The sequence below is a fragment of the Chiloscyllium plagiosum genome, unplaced genomic scaffold (genome assembly GCF_037043375.1).
Source record: "Chiloscyllium plagiosum isolate Xiang-an unplaced genomic scaffold, Cpla_swu_hap1 HiC_scaffold_37, whole genome shotgun sequence".
NCBI classification, from domain to species: Eukaryota; Metazoa; Chordata; class Chondrichthyes; order Orectolobiformes; family Hemiscylliidae; genus Chiloscyllium; species Chiloscyllium plagiosum.
In genome coordinates, this window is record NW_028270175.1 from 1,362,984 (window position 1) to 1,384,610 (window position 21,627).

Sequence of the window (21,627 nt, forward strand, 5' to 3'; positions counted from 1 at the left end):
CAGTTTCTTTCCATTTAAATAACACTTCGTACTTTTGTACATCGTTCTAAAATGAACAACTTCACATTTTCTCACATTATACTCCATTTGCCAACTTATTGCTCACTTACGTATCCAATCACTATCTCCCTGTAAACTGTTCGTATCCCTCTCACAACCTGCCATTTCATGGATTTTTGTGTCATCTGCAAATTTGGCGACAGGTACATTTATTTCCTTCCTTCACCTCATTAATGTAAGCTATAAGCAGTTGCAATCCCAAACTGAACACTGTGGAACCCCACTGGGTCACAAGTCACCAACCTGAAAAAGAACCCTTTATCCCCAATTGCTGCTTCCTGCCCATGAGCCAATTCTCTATCCATGTCAATATAGTATTTCCAACACCATGGGCTCTTCTCTTCTGACTCTATGACTTAACCTTTAATGAGGCACTTTGTTGAAGGCTTCTTGGAGTCCAAATACAACACACCTACTAGATCCTCCCATCCACCCTGTTTGAGAATTCCTTGAAAAATTTTAATAAATTAGTCAGACATGATTTCCCTTTCATGCTGACACTGCTCGACCAGCTTATGATTTTCAAAATGTTCCGCTATTACTTCCTTAATAATTGATTCCAATACTTTCACAAGAATAGATGTTAGGCTAACTGGCTTGTAGTTACCCACTTCTTGCCTCCCTTCCTTTTTGAATGGGCCATCCTTCTCCAGAATCCAAGGATTTTAGGAAAATGACAACAAATGCATCCACTATCTCGATAGTTACCTCTTTTAGGATTCTTGATACAAGCCATCAGGGCCTGCGGACTTATCTGCCTTTAGTCCCATTAGTTTGTCTAATACTTCTTCCCCAGTTATTGTAAAGAAACTCAATTCCTTCCCTTGCATTATTTAGGATTAATGGAATGCTCAAAATATCTCCCAACATAAAGACTGATGCAAAATAAATGTTTAGCTCCTCTATCATTTCCTTGTTCTTCAAAGCTGTCTCCTCAGATCCATTTTGGAAGGAGTCAATTTGCACTTTAACCTCTCTCTTTTGCTTTATATATTGAACGATGCTCTTTTTATCAGTTCTTATATTCCATGCTGGTTTGCCCTCAGTTTAGTTTCTCCATCTCTATTATATTTTTAGTTCTCGTTTATTGGATTCTGAATTTCTCCCAGTCTTCAGAGTTATCTCTTTGCCTCTTTATATGCTATTTCTTTCAACTTTGTACCCTCCTTGGCTGCCTTGGTTATCCATGGTTGGCTTATCCCTCTCTTTGAATCTTTCCTCTTTTCTGGGATGTATTTTTGCTGAGAGTCATTAATTACCTCTTTAGATGTTTGACATTGTTTGTTCCTGCTAATCTACCCATCCATTTCACTATAGCTAACTCTATCACTATTTCACTGTAATTCCCTTTGTTTAAGTTAAACACAGTTATTTCGGACCCACGTTTCTCACACTGAAATTTAATAGTAATTCTATCATGTTATGATCATTACTTCCTAGGAGATCTTTAACTGAGATGGTTTATTAGTTACTCGTTGCTCCTTACCAGATTCAAGGGAGCCTGCTTCCTGGTTGGGTCCATAACACATTGCTCTAGGAAACTACCCTTACCGTACTCTATTAATTCATTGTCAAAACGTGTGGCGCAGCATCCGAGGAGGAGGAGAGTCGATGTTTTGAGCATAAGCTCTTCATCAGGAATTTGTTAATTCATTGTTGTAGCTACCCTTTGCCAATTTGATTAACCCATTCAACATTAACCCATTCAACATAAAATCACCCATAACTATTGCTCTATTATTTTTACACCTATTATTTGTGTGAAAGGTTATAAATCAACAAGACTAGTTACTTTTGGTCGGTCTGCTAACTACTTCTAAAAAAGTCTTCAATGTGTTGAGAGACGAAAGGGCTGCCTACTTTTATCCAACTTGGAATAAAACACTGCCACATCCTCCAGAATCTGCAGGGGAATGGGATTCCAGTGTGGCCTTTGAGCGAATGAGAAAGGGAGGCAGCAGAACAACACCTGAAGAGTTGCACTTGGTTCTTTTCATTCTCAATACCCAAGGGACTCAAAGATCAGTAACTGTATTGGTCTTTCCATTCCTGTCTGTACTGTGTAGCCCTCACAATCTTCTCTCTAAGCTCTGTCAGTATGTGTGTGCATGCTGGCTGGTGCACTTTATTGTTCTTTCAAGGTAGTTTTCTTTCAAGGAAAACTCAGAATTGGTTCTCCTTCAATTTTAATCTGATTAAGTTTAACTGAAATTTGATCACTACATTCTTAAAAGGAAAAATAAAAATTTGTAATAACTGACCAAGGGAAGGGAACCTAAAAATGGATAGGAGGATGACTGTGACCCTTCCTCTCCTGGTCATAATGGAAAGGAGTGTGAAGTTGAAAAAAATCCCACACTTTGGGAATTACATGATTTAGAATCATTTCCCTCATGTACTAATGGAACAACATGCTCTCCATACCTGAAGGACTTAAACACAAACACTCAGGTGTTCACTGACCCAGCTTGAAAGTAGAAGATGATTTGACAAATCGGAGTTAACCTGTCCAGTTTAAAATTTAAACCAATATTGGCAGTTAACTGTCAGTCATTATCTAACTGCAGCATTCTCTATGCAATACTTGTATCCGTCAGAGTCTACTTGCCCACCAATCATACAGCAGAAATATCATTTTCCCTTTACATTAGTATTTTAAAAAAAAGTTATGAGATTCAGGTCTTGCTTCTTTAAAGGTTTGATTTGTTTTACTTGCAATTATATTGTAGCCAGCACAGAGCTATATATTAGAAGGTCATCTCTTAGAGGTAACATAGGATCTCAGTACATGACAATAATCAGCTTCCTGTTCTTACGTTCAGAACTGAAGGCCCATCAGTATGAAGGTGCCTCATGAAAATAAGTTTTTGTAAAAGAAAATATATTCTGTTGTTGTGTTCAAGGTTTTAATCAAAATGAGAAACTGAGCAGCTCTTCCCCTTCTTTAATAAAGGCCTCATTTCAGGGAGCGAGCTGCACTTTGTGACAGATGGACAATTAAGAACAATTAAGAATTCAACACAACTAGCCCATGTTAGTCATGAGCCCAGATTTGTGTTCTTGGGTTCAGTGTGTCTGGACAGAATTCCCAATCCTGGGGAGGTCTTCAACATACGTAGCAACAGGTTCAAGAACAGCTTCTTCTCTGCTGTAACTAGACTACTGAATGGACCTCTCTAATTTCATATCTAATGTTGATCTTATTTTTGTGCACATCCTGTGCATTCCTGTGGCCCAATGCTAACTTAATGCAACATGCCAACCCATGTCCCACTCCCAACCAACATCCGTCGAACTTACCCTTACATGTCAACAGGCCTAGAATCCACCTCAGGAACCACACAGAAAAGAAATGTGGGTGTCTATTAGTGATAGCGCTATTTAGTGCTAACTGAAAATTGAAACTAATCTCTTACGAAAACAAATGCTAGTGTTTTATAGTGACTTGAAGTTGTCAATCAATCTCTTCACTTAGAGGCATTCACTATGATAGTGTAAGGTAATACAATTAGTCATGCAGCACAAATCCCAGAACAGTAAAGCTCCTACCCAGGCTCATGTCAACAAAGTGAAATAGCAATAACTGATTTTATTTAAAAGCTCCACAGACCTGAAAAAAAAATTAAAGCTCAGGAGATCGAAAGCTTTGACAGCCCTTTGCAGCTCTGGGTCCTTTGTAAAAATCTGGGCCTCCAACTTTTGCAGAGCAAGAATCCAATTCAATGCGTAGCTTTGTGGAACCATCTATTTATCCTTTAACCACCCTTTGAACTTATTCTTACTGATCAAGATGGTCTCTCCTTGGGCCAGGAACTACAGTCAAGCAATTTATAACCTTGTGCTAATCTCTGGTGCAAAACCAGTCTGTTTTCTGCTGCTTGCCTCAACCTCTGTGAATAATTTGGTTCTATTTTGTATGTCCTATTCCTTTCATCACTTTTAACACCACCATGAAATCACTCTCCAATCTCTCTATCCTAATAAAAACACATCTCTCTGTGTCTATCTTCGCATTTGTATTTCCTTATAACAGCAAGAAAGCGCACTTGTGAGTTAGTGTGGTGTTCTCACTCTGTGGCCTAACATCTTTAATGTGAAACACAAAGACTAAAAACACATGCCATTCTAACCATGAGCTTACTATGCACCATTCCATCTGGACTTTTACATCTTGTTAATGAAATGCATTGCATTTTTGGGCAATTTGTATCTGGACATTTGGAAGACAGATCCCCAGTCATCTTTACGATAAACTGTAATGAACAGTAGGTGAAACTTTTTATGGATGCTGTCATGTGACATTTTCTATATCACTGGCACCAGGAGCAGCTCTATCTTTGGTTGTGGTACAATGAGGTGAATGTGCCATTTCGGTCTTTGGAGATGCAGAACTGTAGAAACTGTGTAGTTCCTCCAGAGGCTGGGATGCCAGCGTGGCAGAGCAGTCACCTTGGTCTACAATTTCCCTCTTTCCTGAAGTATTTTTCAATGGAATGCTCTATACAGACATTCTGCAGACATTGGGCTTAACACAGCAGCCAGAACTAAAAGATACAAATTATGCTTTCAAACACACTTGTATTATTTTCACAATGCAAGTTTGGACGTCTGGTAAAACATTCACAACTCACATGCAACAAGAAATTTCAGAATCTCTTACCTTGAGATACGACCGTGCAGAGTACGAGGGTTGTGATTCTGGACTCGGTGGTTCTAATGAGTTGGAAATGTTGTGATCTCCTCCATCATGTTTCCTATTATGAGGAAAATTAATTATTGGCTTTGTACAACCATGCCTGTCTATTGCCTTTGATGCAAGCCATTTTCTCTGTTTCTATAGTACAGATTACTATCTTTACTATTCTACATTCCCCAGTCAACCTCCACCAACCAATGGCCAGTCTGCTCAATATGTCAACAGACTCTCTGACCATAACAGTGGTGTAGTGGTAGTTTCCCCACCTCTGAGCCAGGATGCCCGAGTTCAAGACCCACCAATTCCAGAGGTGTGGCATTGCACCAATGAACAGGATGATTAGAAAATATCTCTGCCCTTAACAGCATAATGGATCGACCTCCCCTAACCTAACATGGTCACTTCGGGTAGCTCCCGGTATGGGTTATGGACAATTATCATGAGTGATAGAAACAGTACTGATCCAGTGTAGAAACTGGGACCTGAGCACATCTGGTTAAAAGTGTAACCATTTTGACATTAGGATGTAATTATTGATATAAAGGGGAATCACACAGCAAACCTAAGGTGGGATCTCTTTTTGATTTTTTTTTTCCTTCATCCAAGAGCACAGAGATCAATAACAGCAGCCCCTATTGCCAATATGGTGAGGATGATCCAATTTGACAGAGCCCGGGGAGTGGACTGGGGCTCTGCTAGCTCTATATGTCTCCGAGTCAGTCCTGCTCCAGGCAATATCAAGGGAGTTCAGCTCCATGTAACTGTGTTGAAATGTTTACTACAATCCAAAGTCTCAACATAGTTTTAATAGTAATTTTACCAAAACTAACACAATTTAAAAAAACATTTCTTCTCACTTCTTTTCCCCCTCATTAATAAAATAATCGTCACACAGCACTCTTGGGTTTTAATGAAATCATAAGAAACAGATAGCTGACAGCTGAATGATCAGATACACAGGCACAGCAGCAAACCTTTTCAATTCTCAAATGCAGCATTGGAGATCTTTAATAGCTGGCATTGGATTCTTTACCATTTAAATAATTATACAATACATTAAGTACCTTAACCCTATTTCCACTTTGCCAAATATTTAAAATATTGTGAGAATGCAATTAATATTAGAATGAAGATCCCCCTTCTCCATAGAAAAACTGCTGGATCTAGAATTAATTTGGGGCATTTTATTTTCTCTTTAATACAGACATTATCACTCGTAAAACACCCAAGATCCCAAATCCCCAAGATTACTGGAATTAGTCTGAGGTTCATTTTAAGAGTACAGCTGAAAGACAGTCACAGCCGAGTGATAACCCAGTTAGTGTTCTTGTTACTGTGAAGAACTGCTACCACAATGTAAAAACATCAATCAACCTTTAAGCAGCAATGAGAATCCTGCATCTTTTCAACCTCAGCAGCTACTAATCATCAGTGCTATAAAACATCCACTCAAAATATCTTGATGACTCTCTGGAGCATTTACAGATCAGGAGAAAAACAGTCAGAAATGTACATGGCTTAGGTATAACAAAAATAGCTACGTATGTAAACGATTCACGTGTACACTGAAGCCTTTAACTAAAACCTGCAGCAGGTGAAACATAAAGCAATGTTTTAACTTCACTTACTTTGTTAAAGCAGCCAATAAATAAAGACTTGGTATTGCCAGAGAAGTGAGATTGTACCACTGCAGAGATTCAAACCAGCAATTTATAGCCAGCCGCAGTTCAAACTCCTGTTCAAATCATCAGCACACACTACTGGGGAGGAGACAGAAAGCTACCTGCTCTTTAAACATTGCCTTTCCCCAGAAATGGAAATTGCCTAGTAAAGCACACACTATGCAAGAGTTTGCTTTGCATTCATTAAGTGCGGCTTAATTAAGCAAACCTCACCAGAAGGATTGCTGCCATGACAACGGGTTTTGGGATTCAGTATCAGACATAGGCATTTGGCGCTAATGGTGGTGTTGGGGGCAGGGGGGACAATGGTCTTGGCAGCTTTGAGTTTCAGGTTCCTTGGGGCTTCTGGAGTTGTATTCTCCTGGATGCTGCAGTGATGCAGGACAGCAGTAATTACAACCACACCGACAGAGCCCAGCTGACACTGTAATCTTTAATAGCATCAGGTTGCATTAATATTAAATAGGGTCTTGCTGGAGAGAACAGGACTGAGTTTCACTGGCAATAGGAGCTTTTCACACACCAAGCATTTAGCATTTAGTTTAGTAAATGAAGCAAAACCAGTGTTGAATTAGTGATCAGAAGTCAGAGATGTACAGTACAGAATCAAACCCATACATTGAGGTTGTCTTTGCCAACCAGATATCCTAAATTAATCCAGTCCCCATTTGCCAGCACTTGGTCCATATCGCTCTAAACCCTTCCTATTCTTTACCCATCCAGATACCTTTTAAATGTTGTAATTGTACCAGTCTCCATTACTTCCTCTGGGAGCTTAGTTCATACATGTACTACCCTCTGTGTGAAAAAGTTGCCCCTTAGGTCTCTTTTAAATCTTTCCCGTCTCACCCTAAACCTATCCCTCTAGTTCCCCCACCCCAGGGAAAAGATCATGTCTATTTACTCTATCTACGCCCCTCAAAATTTTATAAACTTCTGTAAGGTCACCCCACAGCCGCTGACACTCCAGGGAAAACAGCCCCAGCCTATTCAACCTCTCCCTATAGCACAAACCCTCCTATTTTCGATGACTGTTGTTTCATCAAATAAGTATTTCTCTCTACTTTGCACAAAGGAATGTCAGGACAAAAAAAATCCACTTCATTTCTGACCAACAAGAAAGTGAATGACTTCCTAAACTTTCCAGGGCTTTCAGATGGTGAAATACATTAAACTAGGGTAATAGTTACATAACGGATCATAAAACAGAGAATATGTCATCTAATAAAAACAGCACTGAATGAACTTTAAAATAAAGAAACATTAATTGCTGTAATTAATCAATGTTTGATACAAGTTGCAAAAGGTGAAAACGCAATTTTTATTATTTATAGTATATTTTTTTACATTTCCCAATTTGCTGCCAAAAATCATTCTCAGCAACATGTAATTATAAAAAGCAAGTAATTCTGGAACAGAATTCAAAACAGAGAGATTGCTAAATCAACATGAGTGCAATAAATGAATGAATCAGAGAACCTGTGTCCGTATAATTAAATACAAATTTGCAGAGATCTCCAAACTATGTACAATATTTTAACACAGGTCCTAAAGGTTCAGTATTGGTAACCACTGAGACTGAAGGTGCAAAGTACCATTGCAAAGAGTAGGTAAAGTTTCTTGCTCAAAGGGAAACCACCAGAACAAACAGTAGCAGAGCTACTAATGGAGATGTTACAAAGTGAACTGAGATGGCTGAGGCAGCAATTACATCTGCTCACTAATATACCGCCCAAAGTGAATGACTGCAATAAATCCAACTCACATAGCAACCACTGCCTGCCACTCCTGTTACATATTCACACTGCAATCAATAGAGACACAGAATAATATCTTGGTATGGTAATTAAGACAGTTTGAACTTCGAGATGCATTAAAAAGTTATTTTATATTTAACAAAATATAAAGAATTTACATTTGTATAGAACCTTTCAAGATTTCAGGTCATCTAGAAAGCTTCGCAACAAATTCACAGTTTGAAGTGTAATCTCAAATTTAATGCAGAGAAACGGGGCTGCCAATCTGTACACAGCAAGCTCCCATAAACAGCAATGAGATCAATGACGAGTTTGCTTTCATGTTGGTGGATGGGGCAGATTTATTGGCAATAACAACTCCTCTGCCTCTTCTTCAAATCCATCTGAGAGGGAGACAGACTGGGTCAGGACTTTGCAGATTATTTCACAGGCAGCATTTCAAACAGGGCAGTACAAGACAATGTGTTCAAGTGTCACAAATAGAATTTGAACCCATCACACTTCAATTTAGATAATAAAATGCCAACACAAAAGTTGAGGTAAAAGACCTGTCAAACAACTATTCTGAACACTGTAAGAGAGAGATTACTCAACAAGTGAATCCAGTCCATGTAGAATCTGATAGGAAGATTTAGCTCATATGCTGATAGTGATTGTCATACCCTACACCCTGACAATGATTAACCACCGAGGTAAAAACAATGACTGCAGATGCTGGAAACCAGATTCTGGATTAGTGGTGCTGGAAGAGCACAGCAGTTCAGGCAGCTTCAAAATCGACGTTTCGGGCAAAAGCCCTTCTCCTGATGAACTGCCTGAACTGCTGTGCTCTTCCAGCACCACTAATCCAGAATCTGATTAACCACCAGTCTAGGGTTGGGACTTCGATCTGAGAGTTAGTGAATCCAAGGTTTTTGCAAAGCTTCCTCATTTGCCAACAGGATATAATTAAAAGGTACAGAAAATCAGACTTAAGAATATGGTTGTATGGACTAGATTATCTGAAGAAAAAATGTATTTACAAGCAAAATTAGCTTCCAAATACCTGAAAAACCCAGTTCTCCAGTTGTCCAAATCAATCGACCATAATATTTCGCTGTAAACATTGAAATATTGACTATGCTTCTCTTTGCAGATGCTGCCCATCCTTCTGAATAGATCCAGCCTTTTCTTTGTTTACATTGATAGATTAATTTTACTGTATTGCTCAATTTGTTATCTGAACATATGGTAGATCCACGACCATATCTAAAGCAACAAACTGATCACTAATCATCATGTTTTAGATAGACACAAAAAATTCATAAGAACTGGAGACAATATCAACCGAATATTTCACTCAAAAGCAAACCAGCTCAATTCATTTCTTTGGTGATCATACAAATTTAGAATAATACAACAGTTATAGCACTGAAGTTGGCCATTCAGCCAGTCAAGGTCCATGGCAGCTGTCTAGAGAAGCAACTGCACTGATTTTATACTAACATCCTTTCCCTGGAACCCTGCAATGTTGATCATCTGTAGATAATTATCCAAGGGCCATTTTGAAATCGAGTACTGAATGTTCCTCCACCAAACACTCAGGCAGTGCATGCCAGATCTCAGCCGTCCACTATGTATGGACAGTTTTTGCATGTTTTTACTAGTTTAGAACATAGAACAGGCCCTTCAGCCCTCGATGTTGCGCCAATCTGTGAACTATTCTCAGCTCGCCCCCCTACACTATCCCATCATTATCCATGTGCTTATCTAAGGATTGTTTAAATCTCCCTAATGTGACTCAGTTAACTACATTAGCAGGTAGGGCATTCCACGCCCTTACCACTCTCTGAGTAAAGAACCTGCCTCTGACATCTGTCTTAAATCTATCACCCCTCAATTTGTAATTATGCCTCCTCATACAAGCTGACATCATCATCCTAGAAAAAGACTTTCACTGTCTACCCTATCTAATCCTCTGACCATCTTGTATGTCTCTATCAAATCCCCTCTTAGCCTTCTTCTTTCCGATGAGAATTGACCCAAGTCTCTCAGCCTTTCCTCATAAGACCTTCCCTCCAGACCAGGCAACATCTTCGTAAATCTCCTCTGCACCTTTTCCAATACTTCCCAAAATATGGGGACCAGAATTTTACACAATATTCCAAGTGTGGCCGCACTTGCGTTTTGTATAGTTGCAGCATGATATTGCGGCTCTGGAACTCAATCCCTCTACCAATGAAACCTAACACACCATATGCCTTCTTAACAGCACTATCAACCTGGGTAGCAACTTTCAGGGATCCATATACATGGACTCCAAGATCCCTCTGCACATCCACACTACCAAGAATCTTTCCATTGACCCAATACTCTGCCTTCCTGTTATTCTTCCCAAAGTGCATCACCTCACATTTAGCTGCATTGAACTCCATGTCTCACCTTTCAGCCCAATTCTGAAGTTTATCCAAGTCCCCCGCAACCTGTAACATTCTTCCAAACTGTCCACTAATCCACCGACTTTAGTGTCGTCTGCAAATTTACTAATCCAGCCACCTATGCCTGCGTCTAAGTCATTTATAAAAATGACAAACAGCAGTGGTCCCAAAACAGATCCTTGTGGCACACCACTAGTAACCGGACTCCAGGCTGAATATTTTCCATCAACCACCACTCGCTGCCTTCTTTCAGAAAGCCAGTTTCTAATCCAAACTGCTAAATCACCCTCAATTCCATGCCTCTGTATTTTCTCCATCAGCCTACCACGTGGAATCTTATCAAAGGCTTTACTGAAGTCCATGTATACCACGTCAAATGCCCTACCCTCATCTACATGCTTGGCCACCTTTTCAAAAAACCCAATGAGGTTTGTGAGACACGACCTGCCCTTGACAAAACTATGTTGACTATCTGAAATCAAATTGTTCATTGTTCGATGATTATAAATCTCATCTCTTATAATCCTTTCCAAAACTTTTCCTACAAGAGAAGTAAGGCTCACTGGTCTATAATTACCTGGGTCATCTCTACTGCCCTTCTTGAACAAGGGCACAACGTTTGCAATCCTCTCGTCCCCTAGTACTAAATCTGTAGACAAATTCAAAGCCAAAGGCTCTGCCATCTCCTCCCTAGCTTCCCAGAGAATCCTCGGATAAATCCCATCCAGCCCAGGGGACTTGTCTACTTTCACGCCTTTTGGAATTGATAACACTGTTCGTAACTAACCAAGGTCCTTTCTAGTCTAATATCTCATACCTCATTCTTCTCCTCTATAATATTCTCCTTTTCCTGAATGAAAACCGATGAGAAATGTTTGTTTAGCACCTCTCTGATCTCCACAGGGTCCACACTCAACTTCCCACTTCTGTCTTTGACTGGCCCTATTCCTACCCTAGTCATCCTTTTAGTCCTCATATACCTACAGAAAGCTTTAGGATTCTCTTTTATTCTACCTGCTAAAGACTGCTCATGTCCTCTCTTTGCTCTTCTTAAATTTCTCTTTATAACCTTCGTAGCTAATCTGTAACTCTCCATCGCCTCATCTGAACTATCTCGTCTCATCGTCACATAAGCCTCCTTCTTCTGCTTAACAAGAGATGCAATTTCTATAGTAAACCATGGCTCCCTTACCTTATCACTTCCTTCCTGCCTAACAGGGACATACCTATCAAGGACACGCAATATCTGTTCCTTAAACCAGCTCCACATTTCCATTGTCTGCATTCCCTGCATTTTGCTACCCCATTCTCTGCATCCTAATTCTTGCCTAATTGCATTATAATTGCTCTTCCCCCATGTATAACTCTTGACCTGTGACATGTACCTATCCCTTTCCATTGCTAAACTAAACGTAACTGAATTATGGTCACTCTCTCCAAAGTGTTCACCTACAACTAAATCAAACACCTGGCCTGGTTCATTACCAAGCACCAGATTCAGTGTGGCCTCCCCTCTTGTCAGCCTTTCGACATACTGTGTAAGGAAACCCTCCAGTACACATTGGACAAAAACTGATCCATCCAACGTACTAGAGTTATAGTTGGTTTACATTCCACTGAAATCAGCAGTCTTTGGCTGTTGACACTTCCACCAAAGGGCAGCAGCTTCTCTGTTTAATTCTTCCAGACTCCTCAGGGTTTGGATGAAACATTGCCATCTGACCGAAGCATGTTAGAGGACACTTTCCATTTTTTTTTGCATGAAGGCATGCGCCCCCACTTGCAATTAATTACCAGATTTGGCACAAAGCATCAAGTGCTTTTGAATTAGATTTTGCCATCATTACCTGGTAAAACTAACAGGAACTTGAACACTGTGGAGGGATAGTATTGTGGTAATCTCACTCAGCTCACAACCCAGAATGAAAGTGAAGACTGCAGATGCTGGAGATTAGAGTCAGGATTAGAGTGTGGAAGGCAAGTGGATGCGCTGGAGGGCATCATCAACTTCCCATACTTCCACCCTCGAACCCTACCCCTCCAACTGTAACGTGGACAGAAACCCCCTGGTCCTCACCTTCCACCCCACTAACCTCCGCATAAACCACATCATTCTCCACCATTTCCGCCACCTACAAACAGACCCCACCACCAGAGATACATTTCCCTCCCCATCCCTATCCACTTTCTGTAAAGACTGTTCCCTCTGCAACTACCTGGTCAGGTCCACACCCCCCAACAACCCACCCTCCCTTCCTGGCACCCTCCTCTGCCACTGCAGGAATTGCAAAACTTGCACCCACACCTCCTCCCTCACCTCCGTCCAGCCTTCCACATCCATCAAAGTTTCACCTACTCTCCATATATGTCATTTACTGTATCCTTTCTCTCGATGCAATCTCCTTTACATTGCGGAGGCAGTACGCCTACTCACAGAGCGAGTTAGAGAACATCTCCGAGACACCCGCACCAACCAACCACACCTCCCTGTGGCCAAACACTTCAACTCCCCCTCCCATTCCGCCAAGGACATGCAGGTCCTGGGCCTCCTCCACCGCCACTCCTTTACCACCCGACGCCCGGAGGAAGAACCCCTCATCTTCTGCCTTGGGACCTTCTAACCCCAGAGCATTAATGTGAACTTCATCAGTTCACTCATTTCCCCTCCCCCCACCTTACCCCAGTTCCAACCTTCCAGCTCAGCACTGTCCCCATGACCTGTTCCACCTGTCCATCTTCCTTCCCACCTATCCGCTCCACCCTCCTCTCCAACCTATCACCATTATCCCCCCCACCTTCATCCACCTATTGCACTCTCAGCTACCTTCCCCAGCCCCACCTTCCTCCCATTTATCTCACCACCGCTGAGGCTCCCAGCCTCATTTCTGCTGAAGGGCTTTTGCCTGAAACATCGATTTTCCTGCCCTTCGGATGCTGCCAGCCCTGCTGTGTTTTTCCAGCACCATATTCTTGACTCACAACCCAGAACACCAGGCTAATGTTCTGGGGACATGAGTTCAAATCCTACCAATTTGAATTCAATTAAAAGAAAAATGTTGAAATAAAAGGTAGTTTAATGATGACCATTATCTGTCTGTCGCTGCCAATTGTTGTTAAAAACCCACCTGGTCACTAATGTTTTTTAGTGAAGGAACTCTGCCCTTTTTACCTGGCCTGCCTCAATGAACGTCCAGAGCCCACAAAGATATGATTGACTCTGAAATGGCTGAGCAAACCATTCAGTTCAAGAGCAATTAAATGCAGATCCTATGAATGAATGAAGACATGGAATGACACCAAAGTACATTAAATGAACTTTACATCGCTTGAAACTGATCAATGCATCCCCCACTGACTGACTGATGACAATGAACATTTGCCAGTGGTTGTGATTTAGAATCTCACCAATTCTTAAGCAAAGTAAATGAGCACTTTACATTCTGGTTTACACAGCACTCTGGCTGATGACAGATTCAGGTTTGTTTAAACTCGAAAATACATTTATCAGAGAACACAGACTAATCAAGCAGCCAATAAACATTACAAAGGAATGGATTCATAGTTGATCGAGTTGTCAGTTCCAATGTGGATGGGACTGGGGAATGCAGCATCCTGTTCGGAGCCTCCTGCAATCTCCTGAGATGGACATACCTGAGCTCCTAACTGGAACAACTCTGGGATTAGGAGGAGATTAGCAAGGCCAGCTATCCTCAATGATCACTCTCTGACCTTTCTCAATGTGCCGTTTAGCTGAGAGACATGGACAAGCATTCTGTGTCATAATAAACAACACAAGTGCACAGTTTATTTAGATTTGAACATTTTGACAAGCTTTTAATTTGCTGTCAAAGTGTTCCCTGGATGTTAGTCACTTCATAGATTCTTCTAGAAGGACAAATTGGGATCACCGTCACCGATGCTTTGTGCTCCAGGGGGGATTGCTTGGTCAGCTGAGCTGGAGGTTAAAGTGAATCAAATTTCCTGACCAGTTCATTAACAAAGAACAGAGAAGCTGGCAGGAAAGTGCTGCTAAATCCACAATTAGAACATCCTATTGAATGTAGCTATGAGTTTGAGGGGACAAATGGCCTGGTCCTGCTATTTCTAATGATCTTATAACCTTGATGTGCAAGTATCTTACTCACTCAGTTCATCTTCTTAACTCACTTTGCAGAGTCACCTCACGGTTGCTATGATATTCCCACTATTTAAAGTTTTCTGTGCTATTTGCTTTGTTCTCATCACCTGTTCCTGATTGTTACTGCACACAGCATTTCTCAGAATGGACAGTAATGTTTGACTAAAGATATATTTTCATCTTACTCTGACTTCTCACATTATGCTTTTACATTCAGTCATTGAACTTACCAAAACAGTAAACAAAGCTGGGTGGAGCTACAGGCAAGCCATGTAGTAAATGCTTACTTTCTGTCCAAAACAATCATGGTAGGGCAAACCAGACAGGATGTATACCCTCAATGGTAGGATCCTGGGAGTGTTGCTGAACAAAGAGACCCAGGGGCGCAGGTTCATAGTTCCTTGAAAGTGGAGTCGCAGGTAAACAGGAGTGGTGAGGAAAGTATTTGGCATGCTCGCCTTTATTGGTCAGAACATTGAGTACAGGAATTGGACATCATGTTGCAGCTGTACAGGACATTGGTGAGTGTACATTTAGAATACTGCATGCAATTCTTATCGCCCTTCTATAGGAAGGATGTTGTTGAACTTGAGATGGTATAGAAAAGAATGGTGTTTTCTGAGGGCATAACGTGGCATGGATGGGGTGTGGGTGGATGGGGAATTGAGGACTGGAGGAATGTCGAATCTCTGAGGAAGGGCATCTACTTGGCCATGTCTGCACCCAGATGCCTCTTTGTTTCTCCCCAGCCCACTACCCCTACCTCACACCTCCCTTCCCCACATCCCTAACCCCACAGCACTCCACCCTACACCCCCCTTCGCCGTCTCTCTCTCTCTCTCTCACAGAGACAGACCTCGGACCGAGAATCTGGAACTGGGCACCCACATTTTAATGCTGATAATTTGTATTAATTTTTGATGTTATTGTAATCACATATATCCTTGTAAAAGAAACTGATGGCTGAATGATTTCTACATGACATGAGATGGTATATATGTAATGTATATATATATGTATATATCATTTAAGCTGTATAATTTATGACTTCAGGCTCACAGTACATGCCTAATTGCTATCGAACTATGAGCTATAATTAGCTGGCGCTGGGGTCACCAAGTAATTGTAGGATTTGCATCTACCTTATAGGCTTCTACCAGCTTCCAGTCTGCATGGAGTCAGGAAGGATGCCAGAGGATCTGCATTCAGGATGGGACCTACATACACTCTGTCAGATGGGCATCAATAATCCCAGCTCCATTGTGGCCCAGTAGGAAGCCTCAGTGAAGGATCAGGCAGTGTCACATAGACGCAGCACCAAGGTTACATGGACCAGGAGAACTGGACAAAGAAATCACTTCATGTGCCAACAAACTTGCACTTATGAATGGGCAGATAAAGCAAGGCGGAACCATAGAGAAGTTACAACACAGAAAGAGGCCAGTCATCCCATCGTGTCTGTGGTAGCTGAGAAAGGGTAACCATCCTTTCTAATCCCATGTGCAAACCTGATTCCCAGTCTCACAGGACTCTCATAAACGGGATGGGGGTTTCTGGTTCCAACACAAAACAAAACCAAAAGGAGCTTTGAGGTTTTGGTAAGGAATGACAAGAAGGGTTGATTCCAATGCTATGAACAGAGGGAGCAGAAACCATGGTAAAATTGTGTGAAATTTCAGAAATAACAAAAGAAAGCTTCACCAGAACACATTCATTGGTAATATTCTGAATCGTCCTCAATGCTATTAGACAGTTGCAAAGTAAAGCAAAGACTCTTTCATCTACATTAATAATCCAATCTCCACCCGACGACATTTGAAAAAGAAATAGGTTTTAAATGTTCAGCAAAGTCAAACAGTCCTCTCAGGTCTCAACCTGTCCATTTCAAAGTAGATGAAAGGGATGGTGTATCAGACTGTCAATGGAATCATGTGCTGTGAAAGGTGGTGTTTGGCGCAGATTCCAATAAAGGAAATGTTTTACTTTTGTTGGTTCTGGTTTGGAAAAGTATTTCCTTGCAATAACATTTGTGATAATGTTAAAAATCACACAACACCAGGTTATAGTCCAACATGTTTATTTGGAAGCACTAGTTTCAGAGCACCGCCCCTTCATCAGGTGGTTGTGTAGCAGAACCATAAGACACATAATTTATACCAAAAGATTATAATGTCATGCAAGTAAAATTATATATTTAACAAATCTCGATTGTTGTTATGTCTTTCATTTTTTAGAATGGGTTAAAGTTTTCAGTTCATTAATGTGTAAATCCCAGAACTTCTTTTAAGTCACATTCTCAAGATAAGAGAAGATTTTATTAAAAAGAAAAGGGTGATATCTCAGCTCCAGATAATACATTAAAGGTGTGAGGTCACAGTCTGTCTGTAAGCCCATCTTGACTCAGACTGGTTCTATTTCCAAAGTGGAATTTGCAAAATATTATCAAGTTTTGAAAAGATTTGTAGGTCAGGTTGAGGTTCTTGCTGTAGGTTTACTTGCTAAGCTGGAATGTTAGTTTCCAGACATTTTGTCACCATACTAGGTAACATCATCAGTGAGCCTCCGGTGAAGCACTGGTGATAGTGACCTGTTTTCTACTTATGAGTTCAAGTTTCCTTGTGTTGATGATGTCATTTCATGTGGTGATGTCATTTCCGGCTGGTTTTCTCAGAGGGTGGTAAATGGGTTCCAAGGTGATGTGTTTGTTGATAGAGTTCCGGTTGGAATGCCATACGGCTAGGAATTCTCGTGCATGTCTCTGTTTGGCTTGTACTAGAATGGATGTGTTGTCCCAGTCGAAATGGTATTCTTCCGTGCATCTGCATGTAAGGATACTACTGAGAGTGGGTCATGTCTTTTTAGTGGCTAATTGATTGATACATCAACTACCCACAAAAAAGACATGACCTACTCTCACTAGTGTCCTTACATACAGATGAGGAAGGACACTGCTTTGATTGGGACAACCCATCCATTCTAGTATAAGACAAACAGAGACACGCTCAAGAATTCCTAGACGTATGGTATTTCGACCAGAACTCTATCAACAAACACATCACCTTGGAACCCATTTACCACCCTCTGGGAAAAACAGCTGGAAATGACATCACCACAGGAAATGACATCCTCAACGTAAGGAAACCTGAACCCATAAATAGAAAGTGGGTCAACGACACCTTTGCTTCACTGGAGGCTCACTGATGATGTTATCTAAAATTGTGATGAAACATCTGAAAACGAACCTTCCAGCTTAGTGAGCAAACCTACATCCACAAAATGTTATATGGATTGACTGCCTACCGATAGTATAGTGCGTGTATCTGGGGTGTGTGTGTGTTCTGGAGTGTTTGGGGCTGTGTGTGTGTGTGTGGGAGTGTGAGAGTGTCGGTGTGAGAGTGTGAACATGTGTGGGTGTGTGTGGGTATATGTGAATGTTGAAGTGTGAGAGTGTGAATGTGTGTGTGTGAGTGTATGTGAGTGTTGGTGCCCCGTGGGTGTGTGTGAATGTTGAAGTATGAGAGTGTGAATGTGTGAGAGAGTGTGGGTATGTGTGAATGTAGGTGCGTGGGAGTGTGTGAATGTTGAAGTGTGAGTGTGGGCGTGTGTGAGTGTGTGTCTGTGTATAAAACAAGGGGAGCCAGTTTATCCCTCCTCACCCTAGGGGGTCTAGGGGATGTCGGAGATCCCATCTGGAACTGTAACAAATTGGAGAACATAGCCCTGGGCCTGTTTGGGCCTGATGAAGGACTTTTGCCCGAAATGTCGATTTTCCTGCTCCTCGGATGCTGCTTGACCTGCTGTGCTTTTCCAGCACCACACTGATCGCTACTCTGGTTTCCAGCATCTGCAGTCCTCACTTTTGCCTGTTTGTAACAGTTCAGCTCCTTGTTACAGCGTATTGTTAAATGAATGCAAACATTGTGTGGAGTTTGCACGTTCTCCCCGTGTCTGCGTGGGTTTCCTCAGAGTGCTCCGGTTTCCGCCCACAATCCAAAAATGTGTAGGTTAGGTGAATTTGCTATGCTAAATTGCCCGTAATGTTAGGTGTAGGGGAATGGGTCTGGGTGGGTGGCGTGTCAGTGTAGACTTGTTGGGCCGAAGGGCCTGTTTCCACACTGTAAGTAATCTAATAAATAACGTCCATAATTCTCCCGGGTGAACTTCTTTCTTGAGGGTGGCACGGTGGCACAGTGGTTAGCTCTGCTGCCTCACAGCGCCAGAGACCTGGGTTCAATTCCCGACTCAGGCGACTGACTGTGTGGAGGTTGCACGTTCTCCCTGTGTCTGCGTGGGTTTCCTCCGGGTGCTCCGGTTTCCTCCCACAGTCCAAAGATGTGCAGGTCAGGTGAATTGGCCATGCTAAATTGCCCGTAGTGTTAGGTAAGGGGTAAATGTAGGGGTATGGGTAGGTTACGCTTCGGCGGGTCGGTGTGGACTTGTTGGGCCGAAGGGCCTGTTTCCACACTGTAAGTAATCTAATCTAATCTAATCTAAAATTAGAACATACAGTCATGTTATTGATGAAACAGTGAGAAAGAGAAATGTCTGCAACCAGAGAATGGGAAGCCTGTGGAATTCTCTACCACAGAAAACAATTCAGATCAAAACATTGAATGTTTTCAGGAAAGAGTTAGGTATCATTCCCAGGGTTAAAGGGATCAAAGGATATGGGGGAGAAAGCAGGAGCACGGGACTGAGTTGAATGATCAGCCATGATGATATTGAATAGTGGAGCAGTCATGATGGGCTGAATGGCCTACTTCTCCTCCTGTTTTCTATGTTTATATGAATATTCAAGTTAAGTTTATCGTTTACACTTTTGAAACAAAACTATCCTTTAAACAGTGAAAGGCAGAACCTTAGGAATATTGAAATGCAAAGGGATCTAGGTTCACAGATTGCTGAAGGTGGCAGCACAGGTAGAGAAGGATTGTAAAAAATGGCCAACAACATGCTTGCCTTCATTGAAAGGGGCATAGAGTGTAAGGACAGAAAGGGTTATGCTGCAGCTTTATTGAACTTTAGTTAGACCATATTTGGAATATTGCATACAGTTCTGGTCACCACACTACCAGAAGGAGGTGGTTGCTTTAGAGAGGGTACAGAATAGTTTTACCAGGATGTTGGCGGATATGGGGGATTTCAGCAATGAAGAAAGGTTGAATAGACTGGGTTTGTTTTCACTGGAACACAGGAGGTTGAGAAGTGACCTGATAGAAGTTTATAAGATTGTGAATGGCATGGAGAGTGGAAGGGATGAGGCTGTTCCCAGGGCAGGGCGGTCAATTACTGAATAGGGTCAAAGTATGAGGTGGGATGTTTAAAAGAGATGTGCAAGACAAGTTTTTCACACAAAAGGTGGTGAGTGCCTGGAACGTGCTGCCAGAGGAAGTGGTGGAAGCAGACACAATAGCAGCATTCAAGAATACATGAATAGGAAGGGAATAGAGGGATAGGGATCTGTAAGGGAAGACGGTTTTAGCCTGGAAGGGTGAAATGTGGCCGTGCAGGCTTTGAAGGCCGAAGGGCCTGTTTTTATGTGTATTGTTCTTTGTTATTTGTTTTATCCTCACTTCTTTTGTGAAATAATCTTCTGTTCTATTGATAAAATGAAATATACAACATGATGTGCATATATTTCAGTGAGAGACGATTTCTAAGAGAAATAAAACAGAAAATGATCTATCAAGCCTGATTTCAGACTGGGATCGAAATTGTTTAATAATAACAACATCTGCTGGGATCAAAGCACGTGATCACATACAGAGCCCTGGTTGCACTGTGTCCAATGATAGCTTTTACAGAGAACTGCATTCGTACACAGAACAAGGGCAGTGGGTTCATGGTGTTGTTGTTCTTGATAACTAGTTGGAGAAATAAAATCAGTCAATTGTTACTCAGCGTAGAGTTATTCACAGAGTGAAAGATTACAAGTGTCAAAATGTTAGTCTTTTTACAAGGTTACTCTGCCTTGAGGTTTTTTCCCCAGAGAGGGGGTAATTGACCAGGCTCCAACTAGGCTGGGTTTGAAAGGGTTATTGGGGCCCTTTTTGATTACCCCCTAACAGATAATGCCTCCGGCCTAAGGCTTTCATGTCTTAAAAAACCAAACCTGTGTAATCAAAGGGGAGTGGCCAGCTGGCTGTGTAGCTAGCCTTTGTTTAGATCAGAGTTAGTTCAACAGCGGTGTGTGTGAAGAAAGGCTGCTGGTTCTATCCCTCCTTCTGCCCTTTGGACTTTGTAACCTGTAAGCTTTTTGTGTCATTTTTATTCTTTGTGCGAAGGGTTGTGTTTATTGGGACTGTTACAAGTATTTTTAGAACAGCATCATTAAGTCGAGATGGTCTGTCGGGCTTTTGGATAGGGTAAGCTATCCGGTATTCTACTTTCTGTTCTTTGTGTTTCATTCTGTAATTTTGTAAATACATTCTGTTTGTTTAAAACTTGGCAGTCAGACCAGCTCATTCATTTCGGAAATATCCACTCTACACTTATCTAAATAAATAACAAAATTACAGTCTGGGATACCTGCTTAAGAATGTTTTGAGGGGTCGGGACTGGTCCGTAACAGAAGATTATGCTACCCTACAGCATCAGTCAATTTTTTAAAGATATTTTTGAATCAACCCATTTAGAGATATTAGTGCATATCTTTGGGGGCAGGTGGGCCTCCTGGCTCAGAGATAGGACACTACCACTGTGCCACATAAACCCCAGTCTCTCTTATATGTGGCCAAGTAAGAATTCAATCTCTGCCTTCCAGCTGTATGCAGTTAAATTGTTAATTGGACATCAATCAGGTTAACAGATAAACATTGTTCTTCTGCAAAGAACATGTTCACATTTTGATGGACCATGTGAAGAGTAAGTGGGTGCT

At 41.5% G+C, this 21,627-nt stretch overlaps 1 protein-coding gene across 13 annotated transcripts in view; it reads right to left on the bottom strand.

The window, feature by feature from the left end:
* LOC122540477 (rap1 GTPase-activating protein 1) overlaps positions 1 to 21,627 on the bottom strand; it is a 505,352-nt gene that overhangs the window by 156,469 nt on the left and 327,256 nt on the right. For 12 of the 13 annotated variants that reach the window (XM_043676342.2, XM_043676343.2, XM_043676331.2 and 9 more), the window contains one exon: positions 4,721 to 4,814. Coding sequence is in view for 6 of the 13 variants with exons in the window: in XM_043676331.2 (XP_043532266.2) it covers positions 4,721 to 4,814 (94 nt within the window). In the remaining 7 variants the exon portion in view is untranslated. Of the gene's footprint in view, positions 1 to 4,720; positions 4,815 to 6,384; positions 6,778 to 21,627 lie in introns of those variants that run through there. The other variant, XM_043676344.2, reaches the window with a different exon arrangement.